We start from the raw sequence: 12,515 nt of genomic DNA on the forward strand, positions 1-12,515 counted from the left end.
CACCACCTGCCTGAGAATCTGACATGCCACTCTTTTCTTCACATGGAGAACAGAAAGAAAAGCAAATCTCTGTGTTGTCAGTTGAAACTGGCATCTCTCCATGGCATGCCTCAGTATGTGCCACATAAGTAGGGAAAAGGTGGCCCTAGGACCCCTTCATTTGAGAGTAAGGGAACTGAGTCACAACATCTGAAGAAAAGAAGGGACACAGATGCCTCACTGCTTCAAGAACTTAATTCCAAAATCCTAAATTTGGCTTGAAAAGACTTCAAAAGAGTTTGGCTAATCTTCCAATTTTAGCTAGTCATCTGTAATTTACTACTGATTCTCTTTCATGTTCAAGTGGACTGGCCAGTTGAATCCTGTTTTCCTAACAGCCACACCTATGGGAAAGCTGACTGAAACAGGATCTCCAATTTCAAAGTTAATTTTAGGTGATCTTGGCCCTTTTCTCTCCCCTCCTCTAACATGCCTGTGTTCCACAAGAGGGGAAAGAGGTACTGTCAACTTCCTCAGCTCTGGGGCTGTTGGAAAGGCACCTGGTTTATCTCAGAATTTGGACAGGGAAAATTTCAAGGTCTGGCATTTCTGTTATTCCCAAGTATGCCAAAATGACCTTGACTTTGGATGCCCAAAGTGCTCCAAGACTGCAGTGGCAGAAACCCTTACAAAGGCATTTCAAATCATCATAGAGGTGCTAGAACTCCTGCCCCTGTCATGCTTCCTTGGGTTCCCAGCTGAGCTGTCCTGAACCCTGCTGCATGTACACTTCACTGATCCTCAATGCATCCAGTGATCCATGAACCCTTATTTTGAGATTTCCAGCCCCAGCTGCATTGTGTCCTGCCTCCTGCAAAACTCAGACAATCCAACATATAGCAGTCTTGGCCATCCCAAAAATCAGAGCAGACCAGAAAAAATTCAGATGCCCTTCTAAGAATCAAAACTGTCAACTTTATAACAAATAGGCTCATCCATCCAGGCAAATCCTTAGTCCATTTGTATTTAACACAATAACCCTTACTGACAACAAAACCCATTGAGCAAGATCAGGTACACGACTTAAAATGATTTCATCTTCAGAATATGAAGATGATTTTAGTCTGCAGTGTTATGATTAGCAGCATATTACACACAGTCATGAGGAAGGAAAACTCCAAAAGAATACAGAAAATGACTACTGAAGAAATGAGACTGCTTTGATGTTGTCTGATCAACACAGCCAAATAATCTGATCCAACAGATACTTAGAGCTTCTGTATAATTTTGAAATTATTGAACACCTTACTGAAAGAATTCAGTTCAGATTCTATGAAAGAATTTCAAGCTCAGTCATCATCTTCCTTTCTTTTTTCCAAGCTCATTTTCTTAGCCTTCCAGGCAAAGTGAAGACTCTTCCCTGCTTTAAGGCACAAGAGATTCTTTCACATTGTTTGGAATACGACTGGCATAGTAGTCATAATTTCTCAAAGTGGCAAGGACCCCAGCTGAATTCATGTGTTTCACCTCCTTGTTATACTGAAATGGATTTCCACGGATATCAGTTATCTTGCCTGCAAAAAAAAAAAAAAAAAAAAAAAAAGAAATTCCAGCAAAAAGGAGTTGGAGTCTATTAGTTCAAGTGAAATAATTAAAAGCAGCCTTTGCGGTACACATGCCCATCTTCAAACATGAAGTATCTTTGCTTCAGTTTAAGTACAAAAGGTTTTATACTGACTGGAATCAAATAGCTAGTGGTTTTTTTGTTTTTTCCCCCAACAATTCTTTGTGTCTCAGACAAAGAAAAACACCTCTCTCTCTCATGGATTACCTAAAATGATTCCTGAGTAGCTTTTACATTAGCCATTGACAAGCAGCAAAAAAAAAAATCCTCAGGACAAGTGTATACCACAAACTCTAACATAATGTAGAAAAACCCCAGTTGGTTTTGAATGAGATTTCAGAAATCACTTAGCAAGAGCAACACAGATCTTTATTCAAACTAATTTAACCAGGAGATTCCTACATACCAAAGAGGCCAAATTCAGCACTGTGCTGCCCCAGATTGGTTGGGTTGCTTTGTGCTTGAGCTAACCCTGTTTAAAATTATCCCACTTATGAACATTACAGTCTGCAGAGGAGTTCAATAGTGTCATTATGAAGCCTGTTATCTTTCTTGACAGATTTTAGCCATCAAACCCCATTATTTTAGCACAGGGTGGTAAAAGACCTATTAATGTGAAAAGAACAATTGAAACAAAATACTACTTCAAATCCTCGGAAGTGAGACTTCTCATAACTTTTCAACCCCTTAGCCCCTAGATAAGTGAAGTGTCTCATGTTGGCTGGAGACCACTGATTCTACTGAATTACATGAATGACTCAATTTTGGAGTTTGTACATCCAGAGAACAACTGCATGATTTGACCTATTTTTGTTGGTTTAAAGAATTCAATGTCCACATATTACATAACATGTTACTAATAATAAACTACTATACTCAGTTAGTAGGACAGCAGATTTTACTGTGAGATAGTAGCCAACAGAAAAAAAAAAAGGGCATTTGTTTTAAAAATATTAAAATTAATGTACCCCAAATTTGGAGATTTGGCTTTTTTTATGTGACACTTATTGACACATGTATTGTCATTTTTCTTTCAATGGAAAGCATAACTAACTTCAAATTAATGCAATTTCACTTATCCTGGAAATTTGAATGCCATGAACTTACCTCCCACAGCATGTAGGATAGCTTCAGGTGCACATGTGTCCCACTTCTTGCACCCAGGACTGGCAAACACATAAGCAGATGCTTTGCCTTCTATGAGCTGAATGATCTGTTAAGAATAGAGTTGCAATCATTGCAAAGGATCTAGGCATTTAGAAATGGGTAGAAATAACACCAGGAAGGAGGGATTAAATCTGTGTATGTAAGTACTGACAGTTAGGAAAGGAACATCAGCCATTTCCTTATTGATATTACAAGAAACGTATTAAGATTTAGAAGCTATACTGCATCATCATTACCAATTCAATATTTTGATTGTTATAAATACAGTCTATAAGATGAAAATCCACTCTCACTTTCAGAAACAAGAATTTACTTCTTGTGCAAGTACTAAAAAAATAAAGTGGGGAGTATGTGTATAGTATAAACTATATACATGTGGTGTTAGTGCCATTTTGGGCCTTGCACATGTTGGAGAAAAGAGATGAGAGGGTGTGTTTTTGACAGCTATGACAAAACTAAGCTTTAAAACCTGTACCAAATTAGTGTTCCATGTACAAAGAGAAATTTAACAGAGGAAATATCACTGTGTGCTTATATTTTTATCCTTTCAAATGTGCTGCTGGATAGTTGGAACAATAGCTGTATTAACACAAACAGGAGGACATGTCTAATAATTGAGATTAAACTGAACTCCTATTTACTCATTCTGGTCTTACAACTTTTTATTTTCATCCCTAAAAGCAGAATACTGGGGAAGACAGACCTCAGCCATGACCAGCATGGCCACTGGTACAAATACACCAGTGCAAATTCTCTCAACCTCACAGCAGACTGAATGCTAGGAAGAGAAGTTGTGCTGGGGAAGGTGAAGGAAGTCTTTCCTGTGTATTCATGCAAGTAAGCGAATGATTTCTTTAAAAAGTATTTTTATTTTTTTTCAAAGGTAAAAAATTTTACCTCCCAGTAAAACCAGAAGATTTGGGGTTTTCATACCTTGTTTCCTGCTCCTCCCACTCTGATGACATGGTCTGGGTTCAGGGCAGTGATGCACTCGTTCACCAGGGCACTGCTGTGGGAACGTGTGGTCACGACGATGTGTTTGCCAGCAGGTGCCTCTGTCAGCTGAAAGCCAAAGGCACCCATGCCCAGCACTCCCCAGATGGTCCTGCCCAGCACAGCATTAGCTCCTGCCTACAAAAAAGGCACAGAGTAATGCTTAATCACACAGGTCAGCAGTTAAAGCACAAAGGGAAAGGGGTACCTAGATGCATCTTGGCATATCAAGGAGTACAATATTAATACTGGGCTGTACATTTAAACAGTGGCACTTTAAAAGAACTACTTGGGAGCCCAGAGTGAGAAGTTGGCTCTCTTTCCCTCTAAGGCAATGGCATCATTGACCCTTTTCTTATCTGTGACGTTGTGGTAGTGCATTACATCCTGCCTCCAGTGACTGGCAGATTAATAGTTATGTATTTCTGTGCTTGAGGCACAATCTGTAATTGAAAGTATCTTGTAATTTGAATTATATTGTGATACATGTCACACAGAACATGATAGCACTACATCAGCTCAAGGGCTTTTTCTTTAAACTCCAATAACTTTAATCAGGCTGTATCATGAGCTCCCCCGAATAATACTGAAATAATCTCCAAATGTGTAAATGCCTGTAGGTTGGCTATCCTGACTTTCACCTGAAGCCTGGCATGAGACACTCTAACCCAGCTGTCAGTGACAGTTTATGCTTGGTTTATTTAGGGCTGCAGATTTATGGCAGTTACCATGCATTGCAAATGCACCCATTGCATGGATTTATTAAAGATTTTCTAGCAAAGACTGTAACACCACTGATCTGTACTTGTTCTATAGCAGATACTTTATAAGGACTGTAGTAATTTGTACAGGATATTTGTAATATATCCTATATTAGTGCACTGCACCAGCCTCAGGATTCAGTATGGCTGTTAGTAAGTTCCTGACAATCAATTCCTGGAAACCAGCATTTAAAATTATATCTATTTAATTTAAAAACCCCAATACCTTACATTACTACATTAACTCCACTAGATGCCACTTTTCAGTTCAAAGTGTGCTAACTGAAACAGCTTAGGAGCAACATTTAGAAATCACACAATGCTTCTAAATAAATCAATGATTTAATACCTCATAGTTGTAATATGGCTGGTTAATAACTCCTGCTATTGCTTTGCCTCCATAGGCAATTCCAATAAGAACCGTTACATGGTCAAGGAGACCTGGACAGAAAAAGCAGGAATGTAGTTATGCTTGAAAAAGAGAAAGATCTTAATAAAAACATAAACTATCAGTAAAAGTCCACAGATCAATGCAGGGTCCTATCATAAAGATGCAAATACTAATCAGGATTTTCAGATGTTGATATAATCTTTTAGTCATTTAACCTTGAGGTCTGCTAAAAAATGCTCCAGATAGAGTTATTTTAATAAATCTATGTTAAAATTAACACATAATGAGAAGGAAATTTAAAGATACAACTACACAGCAGTATATGGTGACATTCCATAGGTCAAAAAGGGGAAAAAATCTGCCTAAAAGATTTTACATTAACCAACTAAAAGATGCATTAGGAAGCAAAAGTGAGGTTTCAGCATATTGTTTCTTGGAGTCTTATTTTTTTCTTTTCTTTCATTTTAGGATCTATTTCTATGGATAGAAATTAAGCTTTGCTGAAAACAGTTTCTTCCCATGACTGAAGAATCATGATTTGTGGGAGGATGTTTGTTTCATTTTGAAAGGGCTACAAGTACAGCTGTGGTATTTGGGTTGTTTGAGAGGAGGATGATTTAGTCCTTCAATTCAAAGATATGCAAAATTGTAAATTTAACTAAAACTTAAGACAACCTGCCAGCAGTCAAAGGCAGTCTTGGCACTCTGAAATTATAAAAACTGCTCAGCACTCAGTATTCCATCAGGAATATTCAGAACTAACTGGTTAGACCTGAATGGAATAAATAAATACATTCCAAGCACTCAAAAAGTAGAGAAACATCAACCTTATGATACAATACTGTAAGTAACTTCTATGATAAAACTATCTATATGTATATGCTACTTTATTACATTGCTAATTTTTTTATCAACAGAATTAAAAGAAAATCTAACCTTCAGTGTACTCCTTGGTTCCATCCAAGGGATCAACCCATATTACAAGCTTTAAGAATAAAAGAAATAAGGAAAATTAACAAATACAAATCATGTAAATTACCACTCAGAGTATATATTTTACCTTAGTGTTTTTATTTCCTTATGATACTAAGGAAATAAAGAGATCCAAAGTTTTAACATTATTATATCATTGAAGCCTATAATAGTATTTTGCACCCAAAAAAAAAAAAAAAAAAAAAAAAAAAAAAAAAAAAAAAAGCAGCTTAAAAATTGACTAGAATGTCTCAGCAAATCTCTGAACAGAAGTATGAAGGATTAAACTGAAATGGAAAATTAGATTACTTTCTTATGTCCAAACTAGATTCCTGCCAAATTGATTTGAATTTTAATTGTAAGAAGCCAATTTCCATTTCCCATAACTGCACACAGGAGCATTTAGCATTTGCAGCTCTGGCGGTGTGATTCTCATGACTACATTTCAGTTTCCAAACAAAAAAGAAAAACTGGCAGCATTGAAAAAAAAAACATTTCTTCATTGTAGACTCTTAGTTAACGACAGAAATTAGTATAAATAATGTAAAATATGAAGACATAGACATAGCATTACCACATTACCTCTTCCTCTTTAATTCCTGTGTACTGAGTAGGACAAGGTTTCTTCAGTATTTCTTCACAGTGACCATCTTCAATTAACTCCTCACTTACATCACCATTGGGCAGTTCCTAACAAAAGAATGCTCAGAATTATTAGAAAAATATTTTGGACTCACCTCATTTTGCCTTAGAGCTGTGTGCTTGAGAGCAGCTTGAAAAAGATAATGAAATGGAAAGGTGAAATTGGATGGAAATACATTTATTTGTTGCTTTTTGGGCTGGTTTTTTTTTTTTTTAATTAAACCCAATGTTTTCCTAAAGCTAGCCAAACCAAATTCTAATGCAAGCTATAGCAAGATAAACTATGAAATATGTATGTTAGTATGAAATAAAGCAGGTACTTACTTCTTCTCCTATGATTGTCACCTTGGGAAATTTGCGTGCCAGGGAAGCACAAATGCTCATTTGTACCAGTCGGTCAGCTTTGGTCTGCAAGTCGTTGGGTCCAGCCTGTCCAAGAGGGGATAGGAATTGGTGTGCTAAAAAATACACTAGCACAGTGGCCCATACAGCACTCTGAATATCTATTTTTCTAATGAAAAAGCAGTCTAGTTTGGTAAGCCTTCAACCTAGTAAGTGACCTTGCGAGAGGCAGGCTAGAGACTGCAAGAAGCAGAGTTTTCTGTGCACCTCAGAGCTAAGACAGACTGGTCTGACACTAGAACAGTGGATTTGGTGCCCCAAGATCACATAAAAAATGACTGCAATGTTGTTTAGCCAAACATACCTTGCTGCATGTATTGCAGTAATTTCTTAAATGTTAATAACCTGCAACATGTGAAAGTGGGTAACTTATTAACACTTTTTAAGCCTTTAGGTCCAGAGACAAAATCCCAGTAAGAAATAATTCTGTTAGCATTGGAATTTAGAAAGACAGTTCATCTAAGATTTGCATCTTAGTTGAATCAAACGAAAATTTTATCTGCTTGTATCTTATTTGCTGACAACATGAAAAGTGTTTTATCCAGCTACAAAAATTAGCCATAGGAATGGGATATTCCATTTATAATCTTGTTATGGGTTAATTTTTGAATGCTTAAAACTAGTCTGAACCTTAGCCAAGTGCTAATTTTATGAAATTTTTCTTTGAAATGTCCCTCTCATCCCCTAATTAATTTGGTTAAAATTGGTCCCGAGTTTAGACTCAGTAAGGCCTAGTTTATTGCAGAGAATGTCCTTTGTTCCAGGACATGAGCCAAATGAAACAGTATAAGTAGTTCTTCAATGTAAGAATGGGTGGATAAAAGTGTCTACCTACCAAGTGGGCGAGAAAAAAAGTACAAGTACTGCAAAGAGAAGCATTATAAATGGAGAGCTTAAAGTTGACTGAGGGAAAGAAAACTCTGGATATCAGGAGAGGAGATGGATAAAAACTCAGCTGTCTTTGAACTAGATAAATGGATGGAAGGTCATTATGCTGAGGGAAAAGGTGGAACATTGCCTTCCCAGATGTTCTAAACCTTACAGTAAGGCCAACTGCAATTGGTCTTGGTGTTTGCTGGCTGCAGAAGGAGGATAAATGATGAGACGCAGCACTTTTGTTTATTTCTGTTCTACATCTCTTCAGATTGCAAAACAGAGGGACAGGCAGAGGTTCTCTTGCACTCTTCCTCTTCCTTCAGCAACCACCTTTGGCAAGAAGCTTGAAGGAAGTTCAAGGTCTCTAGTCCCTCAAACAGGAACCTCTTCTGTTGGTCATTGCTTTTGATCTAATATTGTGTGTTCATAGTATTCATTTCTCAAAAAATTTAAAAATATGTATAACCAGTCTTATTTAGAACCAATATCACCTATTACTTTTGAGCATTTTTGAATAATATAAATACCTGCAGAACCTTCAATGTAAGGACCAAAAATAATACACATATTTAATGAAGCCCATAATATTGTTACATATCTGTAAAGCTAGAATTAACTTCAAAAGTTAATTTCACCTATTCCAGTACTGTAGTTAAAACAAAGATCCTGGCTCATCAGTGCAACTTAATAAATTACAGCACATTAAGAATTTTAATGCCTGATTTCTTTTTAGAACTAAATCTGAAGCTCTGACTTTATTTTGAAAGCTGTGATTTACAATAAATTCTGAAGTTCTTTTTTTTTTTTTTTTTTTTTAGAAAATCAAAGACTGATTTATTCTAATCCAAAATTCATTGAGGACACAGTATTTTAGAACATAGGTATAGAAATTAACAGGAAATATACCTTACTATAAATCCTGAGGTGCTATGCAAACCTTATGTTTTGTGAGCGAAATCAGGACAAAATTATGACGTTTCTTTTAAATGTACAAATATTGTTTAGAAGTACTTGCCAAATTACACTTCTCTAGGGCTGTTTTAATCCTTTAAAAAGGAATATTTGTTGTATGTGGTGGTGAGGAAGGTGAGGGCTGCATTTCCTCCCACAGTTGCTGATTTTTAAAAATACCACTTTGACTTGTATCTAACTCAAGATCAAAAAGTGAAGTTAAACTGGAACAAAGTAAAAGGTAATACCTTTTCCACTATGCCCAGATCTCCTGCAGACATCACATTTCTAACAATTGTTGCAGCTTTTTCTGCAACAGAATATGCCGAGGCCACCACACGCATGAGGAGAGCTGGAGAAGCCATGCTGAATGCTGAAAAGAAACAAAAAAGCAAACTTGAGCATACCTCTCTTCAAGAGAAGAAAAAAGGTGAATTTTTAAGGTAAAAAGGTAAAGGAAAAGGTTTTTAAGGAGAAAAGGTAAAATTTTACCTAACACTTCAAACAGATACAGTTTAAACGGAGCAGAAAGGGCAAAGTGGGTTACTGCCAGTGAGTGGTAATGTGGTGAGCTTTGACTTTTTTAAAAAATATAATTAACAAAGACAAGGATGTAAAGCTGTTGTAGACAAGATCTTGCAAATACCTATGTTCTGTCTGACAGTGAACCTGGTTGTAACGAAAATAGAATGACATTAAAAATGAACAACAGCAGCAGCAAAAACTCTTTCCCTAAATATTAAGGAAAAGAAGAGTCTACACACAGTACTCATGTTTTGCACACTTAGCACAAGCACAAGACTGCCAGAGAGGATGATATCAGCAACTTCACTTACTATTCCCCTTTGTTTAACTATAAAATAGGGGTTTGTAGATGGCCAGTTGTGTACACAAAGTAGGTTAATAACATGCAGATACTGCAAACTTGTATGTAAAAATTGAATTTAACCATCTGAATTGAACCGTCCTTTCTGTATTTGTTCAACTTCTCCTGATTTCTTTAAGGAAATCAATTTCTATCATCCTGCCTCCCCTCACCACTCCACATCCTGTCATTCTTCCTATTGCATTGTCTTCCTCATCTGTTCCCCAGCACAAATCAGTGCAATTCACTGGGCCTTCAGTGACCAAGTAGAATAATGATCACCCTTGGAAAGCTGGCATTCCTCCCAGCTTTTCTTTGGCTCAGGAAAAAGAAGTATTGATAACACTGCATTTTTTGAAATGCAAAGCTGATTGCTTTTTATGTTTTCCTATCAGTTGTTTCTGTCTGTGTAGATGACACACTTTTTGGCTTGGCCTCACATGTATGACACACTTCCAAGGAAACACTTGAGCACAGAGCCAGAACAGAATACAGAGGAACTCACTGTTCACCACAGAAAAGAAGATATATTATGGGGGAAGTGTAATATAACAATCATATAATAAATACTGCAATTGCAGCAAGTGCTGCTTAAGTGGCAACAGGTCATTGTACAACACATTTCCTTTCTTCCTTGACAAATCAAGTTCATGGCTGTTCACAAAACAGCAATGTCAGAGGTATCAGAATCCCAAATTCAGCCAATTTAAGAACTTTTTGAGCACTTTAGTAACACCACATCTGTACCAGTAACGTTAGAAGCACTCTGAGGCTGAAAGAGTAGAGTGACTGTTCAGGCACATTCAAAAAGCACGGTTGTTAATGTTAATTATTATTTACAGCTGATGGATGGGAGCAAAGTGCTCTGCAGTTCTGTGGAATAGCCAAGGTCCATAGCCAGAGGAACCCTGGACAGGCAGCAATGGTTACACAGGAAACTTTGGAAATGCTACCTGTGGCAAAACGCAGCTCTCAAACAATTGAAAGTTGCAGAGCAAATATGTATCATAACAGATGGGAAGCCATATACTATTTTAAGTCTATACCATCATGTGAAACAAGTTATCAGGAAGGAAAATAGTTCATTCCATAATGAAAACATCTGGAATATGGGAATTTCTGAGAGAGAGTTAAAAAAGCAGCATATTGGATGGGAAATTTGGATTAAAGAATTGAAATGAATGATCAAGTGAGCATAATTAACATTTTTTGCTCAGTTTCTCATAAAAAAGTAATTTGATTTTTACTGCACATTTGATCTTGCTTCATAAAATGAGATGAAAACTTAGTTGTTTTAAAGTCTTGACTTAATTTATGCTCGCATAAAGCTTCAATATACTCAGAAAACAATACAGAAATACCATGTTGCATTCTTGAAGCTTGACCCAAGGTGTTTCTTGGGTACATTCTTCTTAGTCGTGCTTAAGGCAAACAAATATACTTTCTGTGGTGAACCCAGAATCTCCTGGCAAACCTTAAAATATTTTTATGAAAAAATAAGGTTTATTAAAAGAAACTGAAATGAAAGGTTCAACACCCCTTTTAGGGACAGGAAGGAGAACTGAACTGCAGAAGGAAGAGAGAAAGACCCAGAGCTGTGTGGAGCTGCCCATGAGAGGCTACACAGAAAAGGCGTGAGGAACTTTTAGATAACAAGGTGCTGATGCTTGAAACCTTCTTCCGTGTCAGTCATACCTTCTCCATCAGTAGCTGCCTTTAAGTTCTTCACCTCTGAAACTTTTTTATCTCAAATTAACTTATTTATAGGTTTATGGCACATTCTTTCTGATGAGGGTAATGTCTAAAGTATGCTTCCACAAGGCACTTAAGAACATATTGTTTGCTTTGGACAAAAATAATTTGACTCCTAGAAAACTGTGCAGTTTATGAATACTGCACAGCAATTATCCCTCAAGTTAAATTTGGGTATAGTTTTCAAAACACACCTTGTCCTCTGAAGACCTTCTCTCCTTTCTTCTAGCCTAGCAACCAAACTCTTGAATAGTCTGGACAAATCAGCCTATTTTAATACCGACTAAAATTAATGAGTTCTCCAGTTCTCATTCTATTTTTTAATTCTGATGTAAGTACTACAGGCTGGCAACAATTAATGTATCAAAGCACACATGACAGATTTGTTGATGGTTCTCATTCAGTCTCTTTTACGCAAACTTCCATTTTCCAAACTTATGATTTTTGCCTGATGAAAGGAGAAAGTGGACATCACACAGAGCATGTCCTCAAATCCAAGTGCTAAGCCATGACTTTTTTCTTGGAACTCTTCAATGCCTAAGCGACCACAGCTCCCTATTTCTTTATTATAAACTTCGGCCCACACCTAGTAAAAGATAAACTTTCCACTGTGTAAGGGAGCAAAATTTACCCGGCAGAAGCAGGCGAGGACTCCGGGTGGGAATCCCACCGCGGTTCACCTACCGACTTCCAAATGGGAAAGGGCTGCGCTACCTCATCTCACCAAAGAGAAAAACAAGGGAAGCCTGATCCTGATTCTCTCGCCGTGAGTATTCCCGGTGTCAAGGCGCCTGCAGGGCAGCGCAGCCGGGGCTAGGAGCAGAGCCCGCGAACGCGGCCAGCGGAGCGTGGCCGGGCACACCTCGGGTTCTCGGGGATGGCAGCAGCAGCTCTGCCGGCGGAGCGGCCAACTCACCGTGTCCAGCCTTGCCAAGGAGGGACGGACGCACGCCCCAGCACCACCGCCCGCAGCGCACCAAGGCCTCCGCGCCGGCCCCTTTAGGGAAGACTCGCCACCTCTATTAAACCACCTCGGAACGCCCCAAATCCTTCCGGCTCCGGGCGGGGCTCAAGCTGTGGCCCGGCCCGTCGGGAGCGCCGAGCAGCCGCCGTGCCGCCCGCCCGGCGCGGTGTGTCCCC

At 38.1% G+C, this 12,515-nt stretch overlaps 1 protein-coding gene across 2 annotated transcripts; it reads right to left on the reverse strand.

Moving 5' to 3' along the window:
• Positions 1-977: 977 nt before the first annotated feature.
• BPNT1 (3'(2'), 5'-bisphosphate nucleotidase 1) lies at positions 978-12,452 on the reverse strand. Of its 2 annotated transcripts, none has more exons than XM_066316225.1 (9): positions 12,292-12,452; positions 9,007-9,131; positions 6,854-6,958; positions 6,470-6,577; positions 5,852-5,900; positions 4,874-4,965; positions 3,704-3,901; positions 2,711-2,816; positions 978-1,553 (listed from the first exon to the last, which is right to left on the reverse strand). In XM_066316225.1, exons 2-9 carry the CDS (start codon positions 9,121-9,123, stop codon positions 1,405-1,407), a joined length of 924 nt encoding a protein of 307 aa, XP_066172322.1. In that variant the 5' UTR covers positions 9,124-9,131; positions 12,292-12,452; the 3' UTR covers positions 978-1,404. The 2 variants fall into 2 exon arrangements, with proteins under 2 accessions (XP_066172322.1, XP_066172323.1); XM_066316226.1 differs by lacking the exon at positions 12,292-12,452 and adding an exon at positions 12,007-12,074.
• Between the last annotated feature and the right edge of the window lie 63 nt (positions 12,453-12,515).

This window comes from Sylvia atricapilla, chromosome 3 (genome assembly GCF_009819655.1).
Source record: "Sylvia atricapilla isolate bSylAtr1 chromosome 3, bSylAtr1.pri, whole genome shotgun sequence".
Classification (NCBI taxonomy): domain Eukaryota; kingdom Metazoa; phylum Chordata; class Aves; order Passeriformes; family Sylviidae; genus Sylvia; species Sylvia atricapilla.

Excerpts from the sequence above, each read along its gene's own strand:
- BPNT1 (XM_066316225.1), bottom strand. The coding sequence starts at position 9,123 with ATGGCTTCTCCAGCTCTCCTCATGCGTGTGGTGGCCTCGGCATATTCT. Across the intron at positions 6,578-6,853 it reads TGACAATCATAGGAGAAGAA|GAACTGCCCAATGGTGATGT; the intron begins GTAAGTACCTGC and ends TTCTTTTGTTAG. Across the intron at positions 3,902-4,873 it reads AGCCATATTACAACTATGAG|GCAGGAGCTAATGCTGTGCT; the intron begins GTATTAAATCAT and ends CCTTTTTTGTAG.